The sequence below is a fragment of the Egretta garzetta genome, unplaced genomic scaffold, assembly GCF_000687185.1.
Source record: "Egretta garzetta isolate BGI_Z169 unplaced genomic scaffold, ASM68718v1 scaffold744, whole genome shotgun sequence".
In the NCBI taxonomy this organism is placed as follows: Eukaryota; Metazoa; Chordata; class Aves; order Pelecaniformes; family Ardeidae; genus Egretta; species Egretta garzetta.
The window spans coordinates 4,458-15,509 of record NW_009259482.1 but is presented as its reverse complement, the minus strand read 5'-3'; the positions used below and the strand labels follow the sequence as shown (position 1 = coordinate 15,509).

Sequence of the window (11,052 nt, the reverse complement as noted above, 5' to 3'; positions counted from 1 at the left end):
CTGACAGCGCCACAAGTACCATGCTTTAAGGATAATGGTCAAATGCCATCTCTGGTTCCTAGTGGTCCTGGGGAATAGATTCCTCTAAGGAATGGTGGAATAAACAATGATAAAGACATTAAAGACATTGTGGGTTATTTTGGGATTTCTGTCTTGTGATATGTTGTATGCTCTGGATGAACTCAGAAGTGTCATTAAGGCATGCACAATTCAAGGAAAATGTCCCAAAGATGCCATTTGACTGGGTGCAAGAGCTGTCTCATCCTTAACTTGATACCTGAATTCAGCAAACAGAGCTTGTACTAACTGCACTGGATGCTTTGTTCCAGTCCTGTACCCCTCTGGTTTTCTTGCCCTGGGTGTTACTAGGACTGGAGATGCAGAGATCACACATTAGTCACAGACTGTTTTTTAACTCACAGATACTTTTCTGAATGGCAGAGGGAAACACATGTTGCTTGTGAAAGTGAATTGGTGTAAGGACAAAATTATTCTTAAGAAGGTTTATAGAAAACTCTTTAGTTTCTGCATCTTAAGGAAACTCTTTACTGTAACAGTGGTCATTTCCAGCAAAACCAAAATGCCATGGGTGTGTGATTGAGTGCTACTGTAATTTATTTTAGCAAAGCATTGAACTCTGTATGTTTTGGGGACTTGTGAGTTATACTGGAACAGCTTCATCCAGATACTTTATTTGTATGAAGCTTACCAGAGCTCCTGTAGTTTCTGCAGGGTAGGAGGAGATGCAGAGAACCTGGAATCCTGTATTAAAATCTTAATAACAGGTGTGCTACTGCTTTGTGGCTTGCCTTCATGTCTGTGTTGACTAGTTTATTGCTATAGGAAGACCTCTACTGCTCATTTCTGAAAGGGAGTGGAGGAAACAGCTGCCCCAATGGTTTCTTATTAGAGAATGTATTGGAGCGGTGGAAGAAGCTTCAAAAACCTTTGAAATTATTCAGTTCTTTTAAAAGCCATAATAGCATTCAAAACATTTGTATTGAAGTGATGCAACACCATTTAGAGGCATGAGGCACCAGTAAATTCTTTAAGGAATATGACATTGTGTGGAGAGGGAGAAGTACAGGGCTGTCTGATCTTGATTTCAGATGCAGCATTCTGTAATGCAGAGTAAAATGATCTGGGTCACTATCTTCCTGCAAGTACCTCATTCCAAAAAAACCAAAACAAAAAAGTAGGAGGGAGAAGAACATTTTGTTTGTGTATGTGCTCACTGTACTCTTCAACTTTCTCTGAAGCACAAACTGTTTACCCTGTAATTTGTTTAAGAAGTTTAAAAAGTCTTGGTTTGCAAATCAGTGAGCTAATGGGTGAACAATGTTTTTCTCTTGTAGTGGTAATAGTGAGCAATTTACAAGTGCTGGGTCCTTAAAATATATTGGCTCTACTGGTTGCTTTATTCTGCTGTAGGATGGCAGTAGACCTTATGTGTGTAATATGGGTTGCCTGATAGTTGCAATATTGGCAGATCGCTTATCATTACAGGGTAAGAAAAGGTCAAAGATAAATCTTTAATGTAGTTTATGTCAGTGACTATCTAAAGTACAGATAAGAGTCACAAACTTTAGTGTTTCCATTGACATGTTATAGACTAGTAAGGCTTGAAAGATTTTGGAGATCAGTGGGGCTTAGTGGCAGTGTAGTGACTACTGTGGTGATGATAATGTTTTTATTTATCTATGTATTTTTATCTTCTGCATCCTTAGGTGATGTTACAGCTCAAGTGTCACTTCAGCCTGCACTGAAGTTCAATGGCGGGGGTCATATCAATCACACCATCTTCTGGACAAACCTTTCTCCTAATGGAGGAGGAGAGCCTAAAGGTTAGTCCTTGTTACGATGGTTTGTTGCATCAGGTTTAACTGACCAGTAGAACTGATGATCTTTTCTCTCTTCAAAAGAATCTAAAGGATCTTTGCTTTTCAGAGTTAATTTGCCTGTCTATGTGACGGTTATCACAGTTCTGAGGAATTCAGTGTTTTTCAGGTGCAAGCCAAGAATATAAAAAGCTACCCCTGGGTTAAGTATTTTTAATTTCTAAATCTGATTGTGTACACTCCAAAATACTTGGCTATTGCTGCATATTGTCCTTCCCATCTTCATATGAGAAAATAGTTTTCCAAAGGTATGCTAATTAAGTTCCCATATATGTATTCACAGGAGAGGAAGAAATGTGCTGCAGACCACCCAACCTAGTGACTGGATTTATGTTCCAATTTGAAATAGGGGTAGTTTAGCAGTTAAAGCCTAAAGGAAGAAATCCCCTTTGGGAGGATAGAGTAGTGATTATCTGCAAGTGACCTGCCTTTACAGGTAAAGGCCCTATAATACAGATCTCACAAAAGCTGTTGTGATATACTTGAGGGGTTTTGAATTAGGTTTATATGCCTGTCTGTACTCCAGTTCAGCATTCATAGGTGACATCTGCTTGTGACTTTTGACTCTACCATGGAAGTACAAAGATGCTCTGAAGCTGATGTAGTTAAAACTAGAGCGTAAAGTTTTGAAGCTTCGAAGCTGAAATTTCAACAAGCAGTTCAGACATAGTCCATTTCTGTTAAGAGCTTGTTACTAGATGACATTCTCAGAAAAGATGCTTTACAGCCTTGATTTTTGTCTCCCAATTTCTGTGAAGTTTCTGTGAAAGTAAGCCTAAAATGTCATCTCTCAGTTTCAGCTGACTGGTTCAAGGCTTTTGTAGGAAGCCTGCTAAAGCCTGTCTTAAGAGGCACTTGCAGCTATCACCAAGAGATTTTCAAGACCATCTGTCTGAAGGTGGAATGAATGAAGAATTCTCTAACACTGCACTGTATGAAGTATTCTTGCACATGTTAATTAGAAAGCTAATTAGAGAAGAGTGTAGATACCTTCAGGTTTTGAGCAAATGCTTAAATCATTACACTAAACAATTCTAGTTTGTTCCCTTTGCCCCAGCACAGGTTAGCTTAACTGTGTAATAAAGAAGGGATCTAATCATGGAGCCTGCTTATCCATATCAAATAGAGTACTTAACTGTAGAAGCAGATGTAAATCTAAAATCTGAGAGAAGTGGTTAAATACTTGCTATGTGTTGGTTTGTTATATTAAGATGTCCAAATATTTCTTTGTATTAAGGCAAAGAAGTCACTGCCACTTAAGTGTTGCCCTTTTAGATATGCAAACTAGCTCTTTACCTTCTTTCCTAGTCCTTCTTTGTGGCTTTCCCTTTCCTTTTAGACAAGAAAATGAATGCCCGAGTGTTCTGTTGATAGCACCCTGACTATGTTTTTGGGGACAGCATGTTTGACTCCTGCACTATTTTCTTTCCAGTCTGCTTGCCCTCTTAAGCAGGTTGGGTCAGAAGAGTTAATTAGTGATGCAACTACTCTGTTTGTCCAGACACTTCCTTCCCACACTGCCCAATAGCTTCTGCTCATCGTTCTTTCCAGGTGGTATCTGTAAATTGAAAGATGTTAAGTACCTGACATTCTGTGACCTTGCTGTGCTTTTTTTGAAGGAGAACTGATGGAAGCCATCAAGCGTGACTTTGGTTCCTTCGCGAACTTCAAGGAGAAGCTGACAGCCGTATCAGTTGGTGTTCAAGGATCGGGCTGGGGGTGGCTTGGCTATAACAAAGAGCAGGGGCGCCTACAAATAGCAGCTTGTGCAAATCAAGACCCTTTGCAAGGAACAACAGGTCAGGTTTCTTTCCTTCCCCTCTGCTTGTCTCTGTAGATTTCATAGGCAAGTGTATGAGATCTGAAAAAGGGTTTGTGGGCAAATGCTGAGAAGAAAGGGCTGGAAAACTGCGTATCACTACTAGCAGAAGTGGAAAAAGCTGCAATTTTTAAAATGGCATTTGTGAAGTGGGACTTAAAAACTGTGAAGAGCAGTAGGGTTTAAAGTCTGTCTAGTCAGAGGGGAAATAGGTGGGGCATATTGTGCACTTTCTCTTAGACAGTAGTTTTAGCTTAGGCTCCTTTGGATTATTTTTGAGTAACTGGAGTAGCTTGCCTGTATCGAGGAAGATTAAGCCTCTTGCCTCTTGCACCTAAGAAAGTAAAGACATCTTCAGCAGTGACCAAGGCCAGTATTACGCTGCTTGCCTAGATGTAAGGTTTATCCCCATCCAAGGCTTATTTAATTGACACCAATTACTCTTTACCAATATTAAGGAAGCAGATTTTAAGCCTTCCTTTTTAAACCCAGCCTATGTACTAAGAACTTTGGGATGCAGTATAAGACTTTATGTGTAAAGCGTGTTTTCACAGATTTACAAAATGTGTCTTTTTTTTTTTTTTTTTTTTTTTTTTTTTTTTACAGGTCTTATTCCTTTGCTAGGAATTGACGTATGGGAACACGCTTATTATCTTCAGTATAAAAATGTTCGACCTGATTATTTGAAAGCCATCTGGAATGTGATCAACTGGGAGAATATATCTTCAAGATACGCAACTTGCAAAAAGTAGCGTGGAATTCTTGCACAGACTACTAAAATGTCACCACTGCTACTCTGGTACCACTCTTGTTGTAGTGCCTGTGGCTTACAAATGAATTGCTCTACTGCAGAAAACACTTAGCTCATCCAACGAAAACATTTCATAATCAAGCAAAGTGTCTGCTTGTTTAATTCAGTGAGAGCTATTTACTTAGATTTTTTTAAGCTTTAAACTGTGGTGCAATGAAGGGAGACACTTCAAATAATCTTTTCCATTGCATATAGAAACATAGATCACCTTGCTGAAGCTTACTGAGGTAATGGATTTCCTTATTGCACTAAAATACCTAAGTGGAAACATGTACTTCATGTTGCTGTAAACAAATAAAACTCAAAAGAAGAATCTTCTGTAACTGTCTATAAGAGACTCATTTTTAGTAACAGCTGGTCCAGTTACTTGATTTGAAAATGGCTGGAGAAGAGAAACGTCTTTTGTAATTTGCTGTATTACAGGGTATGGAGCTTTCTTGCAGATTAAAAAGATGGGTGAAAGGGGAAACAGGGGTGGCTGTGCCTGCCGGACTTGGCTGTCTTCAGTCACCCCTACCTTTTCCTGGACCTCTGAAGTGAGATCGTCCCGTGTTGCACTGAGGCACTAGCTTCTGGAGTGTTACCTTGGGCCAGAGATGACAGTACTGGGTCAGGCTAAATTGTTCATACAGGAACTGAACGGCATGGCAGCATGTGATGCTCGTTCCGTGCTGTTCAAGTGTGTCCTAAAACATCCTGTAACTTCAGAGACTGACTATGTGCACTACCGAGTATAAATTGTCTCTGCGTGGCTGTGTTCCTGAAGCGGTTACGACAAGTTAAAGTTCATGCTTGAGGCAGGAATGAAGTACCGTCTGGTGTAAAGGAGCATGCCCAAGAGGTCCTGAAAAATACCGGAAATTGTTGGTGTGGTTTGGTTGTTTTGCTAATTCTGTTGCAAGTATTTCAGAGTGGATGCTACTGGACATAGTACCTCGCGCATAAGTTTTCTCTGAGCTTTCTTAGTATGCTCCTTTAAGTTCAGGATGGGTTCTCAGGGAAACAAGGAATGGGCTGACATTTCCATACTGCCAGGCTGCTCTTCTGAAGTACCGAGTAAGATTAAGGGGAGAAGTGTTTATAAAGAAGTGGCTCTCGTGAGCAGATGCAGGGGGAGAGACGGCCACCAGCACAGGAACAGCCTTTAGCCACGAACCAAAGCTGTGACCGGGGCGATACCTCTGTTGCGAATGAGAGTGAGTTACGCAAATGTGGCTTATTTCACATTTGAAGTGGGGTTTTTTTCCCCTACTGTGGGATATTTTTTTCTCTAGCTTTCAGATACGCAGCTTGAGCTTCTGCTTGAGTCTGGATTGCTTCATAATCTTCTTTAAAACTTACCATCCCTCACGTCCTTGGTTTGCCTCTGAGGGTGCGAGAGCAGTGATGAAGCCTGTTGGTAATCAGTCTGGCAGCTTTTGATTTGAAGTAAAAAAAAAAAAAGAAAGCCTACTGAAGGGTCTGTATTCTTGCTGTCTGCAGAATCCTCTGTAAGATACAGATATCTCAAGGGTGGATGTCATGAGGACGGAGCCAGACTCTTCTCAGTGGTGCCCAGCGACAGGACAAGGGGCAATGGGCACAAACTGAAACATAAGAGGTTTCAGTTGAACATGAGGAAGAACGTCTTTACTTTGAGGGTGATGGAGCATTGGCACAGGCTGCCCAGGGGGGTTGTGGAGTCTCCTTCTCTGGAGATATTCAAAGTCCACCTGGACGAAGTCCTGTGCAGCCTGCTCTGGGTGTGAACATGCTTGAGCAGGGGGGTTGGACTAGATGATCTCCTGAGGTCCCTTCGAACCCTTGCCATTCTGTGAAGTACGGAGAGCTTGTGAACGGTGTCTCTGTCACAAACTATGCTCAGCTTTTCTTCTTGCAGAGGAAGCCTGGGTCTCCATGAGTAAACGCTAGCGTCACATAAATTTTTCCCTGACAGAAGATTCCAGCAGAAAGAATTACGCCTTCTAGGTGGCAATTCAAAACTAAATCTTTGCTGTAGTTATTTACTGGGGTGATCAGATTATTTTGAAACCCATCCTCCTAACTTCATGTTCCCAGCTTCTGCCCTCGTGTGTTTCCTTCTGAGCACTTCAGAATGCTTAAAGTAATGCAAAGTACATCACATAGCCCACAATATTCCTCTTGCAAGATTATCGAGGCAATTGCTTTTTAAGGACTTCGTTACAGAGTTGATTCATCTTGTCGGTAATTATTGAAGAAAGGAACGGTATTTATCATAACTTGTAAATCGTGTAGGTAGCTATAGATCTAAGGCTTAATTTAAGCAAGTTGGGTTGGTATCTGGATTAGTAAAGGCCAGTACTTAGGTTTTAGTTGTGAGACTTCAGCTTGCTGAAACCCTGCCAATAAGGTGGATTGAGTGGGGGTGAAGCAGTGGCTTTTCTTTTAGAGGAGGAACAGGCACTACAGATATGAAGAGAATCCTTTGCTGCTTACTTTCCAGAAGTACCTTCAAGGTGCGGAGGAGGCGTCTTGTGTTTACCCTGGAGTCTGCCTGAATAGGAAGGAAACAGCGGAGTCTTTTTTTTTTTTTTTTTTTTTTTTTTTTTTTTTTACTTAAGACTATTATGATGTGGTGAAATGCCATACAGCAGGGATCAAAAAACCCTGGTGGAGCCGCTTCTCCTTGGTGAGTGAAAGCTGAGGTGGGGCTTTGTTGGCGTGTGCCATAGTGCATGTGCCGGGCATCTTCTTGGTACTTAAAGAACAGAGAGGTAAACATGCCAGTGTGCTGGGAGGGAGCGTGGAAGCCACGGAGGAAGGCTGAGGAGGTAAGCCGTGGTGAGCTCCTCAAGCAGGACCAGCTCCTGCTGAGGCTTTAAAGCCCCAGTAGTGTGAGACCCAGCATCTTCTGGTGAGGCTCAGTTTAAGCTGCGCACCAGGTTAAGAAGGCTCCGCTCGTCTCCTGCTCACAGTCAGCTGGTGAACTTTTCCTGATGCCTTGCATCCTGTCTTTGAGTCTGAACGTGGGAAGTCCAAATGGGAAGGTTTGTGGAACAGGAAGATGAAAATTCACTGAATGTTGAAGGCAAATGGTAGGAACACTGAAGCAATTAAAATGACTTAATGCTTGTTCTGGTGGGCAATTACAAAGGACAAACAGAGGTGGGTGGTGTGGTTTGTTTGAAGGAAGGGCTTGGTTAAAGTGTCTTAATTCCAAACTTCTGTGAAATCTGGAAAAAGCCCCAGTGGTTCTTGTGATGTGCCTGTAATTCAGCCAGTCTGCTGGCCAAGCTGTCCGTGCAGCGGCCGTGCATAAGCCTCTTCCTCATCCGGGTTCGACAGTAAATCGGGAGCTGCTGCTGCTTTACAGAAGCTGCTGTGGCGGTGGGCAGGCGTGTCTCTCCCTGCACGAATGGAGAAACAGGAAGGTAAATAATTGGAGGCAACCTCACACGCCCCATCCGAACGGGCAAGTCTAAGACCCGTTAACTCAGACTACTCAAACTACTAACCTAGTTTGCTCTTCCTGACCCTAAGGGTAAAAATAGTAGCGCTGTGTGTAGAGTTGTCCCCAACCTGAACTGCGCAGGGCGTCTCTCATCAACGAGCACGAGATCACTTGCAGATCTGGTCTGCATGAGGGGGAACAATGCGTTTTCTAACTGCAATGCTAGCTGTGAATCGGTGTTCGGCTTGGGCCAAGAAGAAGTGCTGCAGGAGAACTGCATCTTGGCCATCCCCCCGAGCCTCGCTTTTGTCAGTCCCTGCTTAACAGTGTTGCTTGTGAAGATGTCGCGTGTGTATACGCAGATTTGTGTGTAGGCCGCAATGTGTTAAAACAAGAACTTGGAATTATTTTCAAGAGGGGGAAAGGTGCAGTACCCAGCCCAATTCCTCTTGGAAACGGGGATGTATTATGAGTCAGAAGAACAAGGTGCATCAGGGTGATTCTGTAAGAAATACGGGCAGCAAAGCTGCTGCATTTGGAGGCTTTGGTTTGCAGACTGCAAACAGAATTCCCGAGGCTGAACTTCTCTTCAGAAACAGATGCAGTCGGGTCTCGGAGGGCAACACGCTGCCGCGAAACGCACGTGCACGTCTGTGATTTTTTTGCTGGCCTGTAAAAGACAGCTGAAGGCTAATGCGAATTGCAAAGCACCTGTGTCTCATTCTGTACTGGAAAAGGTTAAAGTAACCAAATGTGGGCCAAACAGAGCTCCTGCGGACTTTTTGTGGTGGGGCTGGGGTGGTGGCTGGTCCCAGTGAACCCGGCGGGTGGTGCCTTCATCCTGCTCTTGGAACCGGAGGGCTCCGGGGGCGGGGGGTGTTACTGGGCAGTCAGAAGTGGAAATAGGTAAAAGGCGCTTTTTTCCCTCCAGCTTCTGCTTTCCACCTCCCAATTATTTACTTCACCCTCATCTAGAGCATGTATTAAAAACAAGAGTTGTAGTAGTGAACCCCAAACTGTCTCCAGAAAACGCCATCAGCAACTCGGCTTGTGCGCTGGTGGGCTCTTACGGACACGTCAAAACTTCTTTCTTTACAGAAGACTGACTCGTTTTCATTTTGCATTCAAGAATTCAGTTCTCTCTAGCGTAGCAAAGCAGGTTTAAAATGCTGCTATGCCGTTCAGCTAACATTTTACACGCCTCTTGTGTTGACCTGGCAGAAGTTGATGGTTGCGCTGGCATCCAGCAGAGGAGTCGCGTGTGCAGGCGTGTCTAATCCCGGGCGGATAAAACACCGGCGACCGGGTGGGTTTAGCCTGCCTTTCCCCTCAAGCGCTCTCTGCTTAATGATCAAAAGTGAGGCCCCCGGCGCTGGTCTCGCCCCTTCGCTTCCCTGCGGGGCTGCGGCCCCGGCTTCCACCTCCGAAACAGCCGGAGGCGCCCCTGCCGGGGAGGCTGCCTGTCGGTACGTGGGGGGGCGGCAAGGCTGCTGTGGAGAAGGCATTTATCGTAATGCACACAGCCAAATATAGGTCTCGCTGTAAGTGAAGCCGGGCCGGCAGAGGGTAGAGGAAGGTGCTCCTAATTAAAACGGAGATGCTTCTAGGAGATTGCCACCTCGCTGCCTCGCCAGGCTCTAACAACGTCTCTGTAGGGACATACAACGTGTGTGACGTTCTGCATGGTCCTTCAAGCCCGCGGACCAGACATTTACCCACAGAGGACGAAGTCTGTTATGTTGGTGTAACTAAGCCAAGACTGCAGAGCGTCCGCAGCAGGCCAGCCCAGGCACGGAGGGCCGCAGATACAACTGCACAGCCTCCCTGGGCTCTTGCTGCCCCAGTGAGACTCTAGCTTTTCACTGGAACTTCTCACCTAAAGAGATGGATGGACAAATTGGCACTGAATTCACAGACTCCCAGAATGGCAAGGGTTGGAAGGGGCCTCTGGTCCAACCCCCCTGCTCAAGCAGGTTCACCCAGAGCAGGTTGCACAGGACATCGTCCAGGCGGGCTTTGAATATCTCCAGAGAAGGAGACTCCACAACCCCCCTGGGCAGCCTGTGCCAATGCTCCCATCACCCTCAAAGTAAAGACGTTCTTCCTCATATTCAGCTGAAACTTCTTATGCTTCAGTTTGTGCCCAAATTCTACTATTCTGAATTCTACTGTTTCAGTATTTGGCCCCGACAGGAATGGGTAATATTGCAACCTCTGTTATGCCTCTAGAAATTCAGACCTGAGGTAAAGCAAGGGCTTCCAGTCTGCAGGAATTTTGAAATTTGGCTGTGGTCAAAACTGGCCAGAATTGAAAACTTTTATTTCCAGGAATCCAGAAGCTCCCCAGGCCCTACAGCTGCTGGGGAAGTCTGATGTTCTTGTCTGTCGGGGCAGCTGTCGTGGGCTTCGAGCCTCAGGCTTCTCCACAGGTCATGCAGACCGGGCTGTTTCAAACAAAGCATTCTGGGCTCACCAAGGCAATGTTTCAGAAAGCTCTCCCTCTCTGTCTCTCCCTGCATCTATGTCTCTGTCCTTTGACTGAATGCTTCACTGGGATGTTTCCAGCCACTCTTAGCCCTCAAGCAGAATTGTCTTCCAAAGGATGCACCATCGGACTGTCCTCAACTTCTCCCTCCCAGAAAAGATGTACGCAAACCAGGACAGCCTGCCCATTTGGCAGAGAAGAGCTCTGCTCTTGGGTCCTCTGAGTATTTAATTTCATTTCCCAAGATGCTGAAAGAAACTTGCATTGGAATCCATTTACCCTTTTCTTCCATCTGGGCTCTCCCACCTCTACTTAAGATTTCACGTCATTTCAAAAGACCTTGGGTTTAATTTGAGTGAGCAGTGCTGATGTTTACAGGGAAGAAATGCTCATGTATTTCTGCTTATTTATTTTTCTCATGAAAGAATAAGGATCGCAAAACTAAAACTCTCACCTGGATTTTTTGGGGATGGACAAATGTTATTTCTGAGAGCTAAGTGTAGGGCTTGGTGCTTTTTTTCATCACTAAATAAAATGGGAAGAATAAACTGGAATTAGCCTGTCTGAGAGTCATGAGCTCCAGTGGGAGTTTTCCCCTTGCCTTCACGAGGTCCAGGTCAGTTAAAA

The 11,052-nt window shown here is 44.3% G+C and overlaps 1 protein-coding gene across 4 annotated transcripts in view; it reads left to right on the top strand.

The window, feature by feature from the left end:
• Window positions 1–4,841, top strand: part of SOD2 (superoxide dismutase 2) — an 8,702-nt gene extending 3,861 nt beyond the window's left edge. For 3 of the 4 annotated variants that reach the window (XM_035892747.1, XM_035892746.1, XM_009637183.2), the window contains exons 3-5: window positions 1,728–1,844; window positions 3,518–3,697; window positions 4,324–4,841. In XM_035892747.1, coding sequence (XP_035748640.1) covers window positions 1,728–1,844; window positions 3,518–3,697; window positions 4,324–4,469 — 443 coding nt within the window. In that variant the 3' untranslated portion in view covers window positions 4,470–4,841. The remainder of the gene's footprint in view (window positions 1–1,727; window positions 1,845–3,517; window positions 3,698–4,323) is intronic. The other variant, XM_035892748.1, reaches the window with a different exon arrangement.
• Window positions 4,842–11,052: the final 6,211 nt, after the last annotated feature.